At 40.9% G+C, this 6000-nt stretch overlaps 1 protein-coding gene across 1 annotated transcript in view; it reads right to left on the bottom strand.

Moving 5' to 3' along the window:
- The window catches only part of DDX26B (DEAD/H (Asp-Glu-Ala-Asp/His) box polypeptide 26B), an 85644-nt gene that overhangs the window by 36440 nt on the left and 43204 nt on the right, over positions 1-6000 (bottom strand). The window contains exon 8 of the mRNA XM_006877440.1: positions 3971-4123. Within this exon, the coding sequence (XP_006877502.1) occupies positions 3971-4123 (153 nt within the window). The remainder of the gene's footprint in view (positions 1-3970; positions 4124-6000) is intronic.

Here is a 6000-nt window from a genome sequence, read left to right as displayed (position 1 = left end):
TAATTGATGGTCTGTTCCATAGTCTGCACCTGGTCTTGTCTTCACTGATGATATGGAGCTTTTCCATCTTCTCTTTCCACAGATGTAGTCTATTGACATTAGTAACCCTACTCATAACCACTACTCTACCAGAGCTCCTTTTTATCATAGCTAGGAATACATTTTATAAATTACTAGGAAGTAATTTATAACTCCATGAAACAATGAGCTGTGCTAAAACATGATTCTAGACAGAATTCGAGTCTTAATTTGAACCTTAATAGAGACAAAGATAGCTGTAATATGTTGTTGTTGTGAAGTGCTGTCGAGTCGATTACGACCCATAGCGACCCTGTATAGGGTTTCCAAGGAGCAGCTGGTGAGCTTGAACCACCAACCTTGCAGTTCAATGGCTTTGCAGTCTGGCGCATTAGCCCATAGAGCCACACCAGGACTCGAGCTGTAATATAACATCCTGTATGTCCTCCTACTTCCTAAGTGTGCGTATTAGAAGAGCTGGGGCAGGGGCTGTTCCTCATAAAGAATTTTTTAAAACTCTCATACACAGAGTCAGACCTGGGTTTTCTCTTCCTTCGTTCCTTCCTCACTCTCTCCCTACCTCCTTTTCTCTCTCTCTTTTTCTCCTAGTCTCTTTAGCATAAGCTTCTTGAGTTTTTCCAAATACCTTACAATACACAGATTCATAAAATTGTGGGCTTGGAAAGCACTTTTAGGAGGCTATATAGTCCAGAAAAAGTAAGTATATGGTCCAAAGTTGGTGGGAGACCTAGGGCTAGAATCCAGTCGCCATTATGGTTTTGTTAAATTTCCTGGCTCCCTGTTTAACATATTTTTTGACTCCCATTAATTTATCACATGGAAACTATCCTAACCAAAAGGAACATAAGGCACTGGGGAAGGAATGACAACGGGATTTCTTGGGTTTGTGAAGAACTTGCTATATAGAAAAAGAGGGTTTATTTTAGGGGGGAAATATGATGTGTCGTTTTATTAGCTTCCATTGCATTTTTTTCAGCCGCTAAATTTAAACCTCATAGCTCTCGTAGCGTAGTGGTTACGAATTGGGCTGCAAACCTCAAGGTCGGCAGTTCGAAACTATCAGCAGTTCCATGGGAGAAAGATGAGGCTATCTGCTCCTGTAAAGATTTACAGCCTCGGAAACCCTGTACAGGTCGCTATGGGTCGGAATCGACTCAACAGCACTTAACAACAACAACAATCTTGGTTTTAAGTTCCTGTTCTATTATTCACATCTCGAATTTCTAGCTCTTTTAGGGTGAATTTTATTGAAGTATAAAAACACAAAGAAGTATGCCGCTCAGTGACTGTTCAGACAGTGAATAAACAGTGTAACCACCACATGGGTTAGGAAACAGAACCTGACCAAAAAACCCTCAAGTCCTCTTCCTGACTTCCAACACAAGCAAGTGAGTTTTACTTGTGTCTAGGCTTATATAAAATGTGTCCCTATATAACATGTCATCTTATGTCTGGCATTTTTTTTTTTTTTGCTCCATATTATGTTTGTGAAATCCTTTGGTTTCTAGCACTTTTGTGTTATTGTTGGGTGCCATCGAGTCAGTTCTGACCCCATGTACAGCAGAACAGAACACTGCTTGGTCCTGTACCATCCTCACAATACTTGCCATGTTTGATTCCAATGTTGCAGACACTGTGTTGAACCATCTTATTGAGGGTCTTCCTCTTTTTCACTGACCATTTGCTTTATCAGGATTCCTAGTGTGGAGCTGTAGGATAAGCACAGGACTGCTAACAGGAAGGTCAGTGGTTCAAACCCACCAGCTACTCATCAGCAACCCTATACAGGGTGTCTATGAGTCGTTATCGACTCGAAGGCACTTAACAACACCATCAACTACTTTATCAAGCATGATATCCTTCTGCAGGGACTGGTCCCTCTTGACATGTCGAAAAAAAGTATGTATGTTGAAGTCTCACCATCCTTGTTTTTAAAGGCCATTCTGGCTGTTCTTCTTTCACGACAGATGTGTTTGTTCTTGGTATATTCACTATTCCTCACTGACACCATAATTCTTCTCCAGGCTTACTTATTCACTGTTCTGCTTTTGCATGCTGAGGCAATTAGAAATATCATGGTTTGGGTCAGGAGTACCTTAGTGCTCTAAGTGACATCTTTGCTGTAGAATACTTTCAAGAGGTCTTTTGCTGCAGATTTGCCCAATACAATACATTGCTTGATTTCTTGTCTGCTGCTTCCATTGACTGTGGAATTAATCAAGTACAATAAAATCTTTGACAACTTCAATGTTTTTTTGTCAATTTATCATTATGTTGTTTATTGGTCTTGTTGTTGTTTTTGTTATGTGCCGACTCATAGCGACCCTGTACAGGGTTTCCAAGACTGTAAATCGTTACAGGAGCAGAAAGTTTCATCTTTCTCCCACGGAACAGCTGGTAGTTTTGAACTGCTGACCCTGAGGATAGCAGCTCGACTCGTAACCACTACGCTATCAGAGTTCCTTTATCGGTCTAGTGGTGAGGATTTTTGTTTTCTTTGTGCTTAGGTGTAATCTATACTGAAGACTGTAGTCTTTGCTCTTCATCAGTAAGTTACCCAATTGTTCTTCGCTTTCAGCAAGCAAGGCTGTCATCTGCTTATTGCAGGTTGTTAATGAGACTTCCTCCAATCTTCTTCATATGCTCCAGCTATACTGATTAAATAGTATGGTGAAAAGATACAACCATGATGCACGACTTTCCTCTGTTTAAATCCAGGCAGTATCCCTAATTCTTTTAGAATAAATGCCTGTTGGTCTATGTACAGGTTCTGCATGAGCACAATTAAGTGTTCTGGAATTCTCATTCTTCACAATGTAAACACATGAGCACTTTAATATCCTTGTTTTAAGCCAGTTCCTGTTTTTTCATATCCTGGAAGAACTTAAGTAGCTTAAAGACAGCTAGTAGCAATAATCACACATTTTAGGATGATACAGAATACAGTCTTGAAGTGCTTCTTATGTAAATAAAACCTAAAAATCACTGACTATATATGGTCCTGTGGTTTATAAATAGAACAGAAATCCTCACAATACTTTTGATTTTATCCAAATAAAAAGGCAGTGCCTAGATTTTCATAAAACAACATCCCCAGGTATATCTGTCAGCCCATTTGCCAACTCTCCTGGCTGAAGTTTCACACTTGGATGAATCATTGTGTGGTATCTTCATGCATTTGCCTCACCCCAGTAAAATCTTTGCTGCACACATCAGTGTGATTTATATGATAGGAAGAAGAGTTTGAATATATTCCATCAACATATAAATTAGTTTCAGAGCTTATGGCTCTCTGATCAAAAGATCCTGGACTTCCAATCTGCCAAGTTAAAACTCAAAGTCTTTTGCTTCAGCTGCAGAAGCCATACCTGAGTTGGATTACATCCTTCAACTTGTTGGCTGCCGTCAGGCTGGCCCTTGACTCATGGTAGCCCCATTCATCCACAGCACAATGAAATGCTGTGTAGTCCCCGGCCATCCTGATGAAAGGTTGTAGAATGGACCACTGTGGTCATAGGCTGATTTTCAAAAGTAGATCACCACAACTTTCTTCCTAGTCCATTTTGGTCTGGAAGCTCTGCTGAAACCATTCAGCATCATAGCGGTACGCAAGCCTCTAGCAGTCATATGGAGGCTGTGCATGAAGTGTTTGGGCTGGGGATTGAACCCAGGTCTCCTGCACAGAAGGCGAGAATTCTATCATGGAACCACCATAATCCTCATACTTTAGGGATTCTTAACTTCAGGTAACCTTCGGGGGGAAGGCTTCCACAAAATTCTTCAATGCATAGGTTACATCAGAGTCTACTGCCTTAATGATTTGCTTGACCCTGTTTTGTATTTGATAGTATTTGTGAGAAAGATTATTTCCAGATTAACTGTTGAAACTCCTTAAAAATTCCCAGCTCCCAGAGTGATTAAGGATAAGTACCTGCCAGCAAGTATGGGGAGATTTTCGTTCCAAGATGTACTGAGTTAAAGGAGATGGTTCAAGTTCATATTTGTCAAAGGGAAGTTTGTCTATGACCATTGGCTCACAATCTACACAGGAGAACCTCACAACAGGATGAGATGTTCGTGGAGGCTAAAAGACAAGAGGAAAAATATAGTCAGTTATCAAGTTAGCTTCCTTTTCTGACAATTCTGCAACCTCTTTTCTGTTTTGTTCACCCATCATTGAACTACAGACTAGTGTTTCCAGAAAGAGGGTTACTAGAGCCCTGGGCATCACCAACATCTTCCATTGAAAAGGGATTTAGATTCTTCATTTCCACCAGGCACCTGGTGTTGGAAGAGGAAAAGTAGATGACAACATTCAGATTGAGAATTAAAGTGAAATGTAAAAATTTTTTCAATATCGTTTAAGAGCTCATTATGAACCGTAGGCTGAACTCTGAATTTGAAATCCATTTTGTAACCTCCAACCATTGCCTACACTCTGAATGAGAAAGAAGTCCATGACATTTTCTAATGAGGTCATGGCAAAATTACAGCCACTAATAAGTGAAGGCACAGAAAGGGCACAACAGAGACCATTATTGAGTCTTTCACAACTTGGGGACCCAGTTGAATTTTACAGCTGTCTCACACCCACACGCTTGCCTAGCAAAGTGGGGGCTTGGGATGCTTTTGGCTGGGCGGTAAAGGCCTGTGTGCTGGGAGTACTGGAGCAGATGAGTAGAGAACCCACAGAGCACAACATGCACCCATTCACAGGTCAGTGGCCTTGGTTACATTCTTCATTCTGTCCATAATCACACTATTTCTATTCCGATTGTTTTCATCACCATTCGCTTAGATTCACACACACAACCCCTCAGACTTCTCATCTATGCTTTATTTACTATGATCAATTTGCGCTTATATATAGAATCGCTTAAAAGACTGCAATACTCAGGGCATACAGGTGTGCTCTAATTGAGCTAAACTGTTGTTAAGTTTAAAGATTCACAAGGGATAGTTTTGGTTAAAGGGTTAAAAGCATCTCAGGGCAATAGATGTGGGGGTTCCTCCAGTCTCAATAAATCCAGTAATTCTGGATTCTTTACGAATTTGAAGTTCTGTTGAACATTTTTCTCCTGTGTGATCACCCTGTGTGATCGTCACCCTGATCAAAATGGTATTGGCGGCCAGGCCCCATCCAGTCCTTCTGGTCTCATGACAGAGGAGGCAGTAATTTGTGGATGTAATTAGCCTTGTAGTCCAGTTCTGAGAAGCCATTTGATTAACAGATGGAGGTTGTGGGAAAGGAGAGTGCCAGAGAGGGTAAGACAACAGTAAGAGTAATGCAGCGAGACAGGGTGAGGAGTGCTCTAGCTTATTCTTGCTAGGATATCTGTAAAGTTAATCTGACTATGGAAAAATGTCTGCTTCCTTTTAAAAAGTGTTCATTTGCCTCTACAATTTACAAACATATATGATATTTTGGGACAAGTGCTTTTAAAGGCGAAGGAATGGTGACATGAGACAGATATGCATGAGCTACTTGTGGGCACTTCTTCTATTCTGGGTCTTCCAAATTTCTGTTTTAATGAAGTTGGTGAGATATTTCTGGCTTATTAGATTTGAACATGTAGAAAACAATAGAGCCACAAGTGAAGCCCCACTGCTAACAATAACGAAGTAAATTGGCAACTACAATATTTACTTGGGGTGGTGAAAGGGCTGAGGGTAACCAGGCACTGAAACTTGACAGAAGCGACACCTTGGAGCCCTGAGGGAACGAGGGCAATGGCTCTTCAGTCTATTTTCAGGCCTTTCATGGCCACTCCTGGAGAAAGACATGAACCCAAAACCAATAACCCAGGAGAAAATGCAGTTCTATAACAACACTTTCTATAACTTAGACAGAGGCATTGAACCAGGAGTCATGATCTATTTGCCTCTCTCCACACACAAGATTCCTGGTGTGCTGCTGTGGGTTAATGTGGACTGCAAAGTAGGTCTGAATCACAAGGTTGG

This window comes from Chrysochloris asiatica, unplaced genomic scaffold, assembly GCF_000296735.1.
Source record: "Chrysochloris asiatica unplaced genomic scaffold, ChrAsi1.0 scaffold00498, whole genome shotgun sequence".
Classification (NCBI taxonomy): Eukaryota; Metazoa; Chordata; class Mammalia; order Afrosoricida; family Chrysochloridae; genus Chrysochloris; species Chrysochloris asiatica.
The sequence above is the reverse complement of the archived record's forward strand: the minus strand, read 5'-3'. Positions and strand labels throughout refer to the sequence as shown.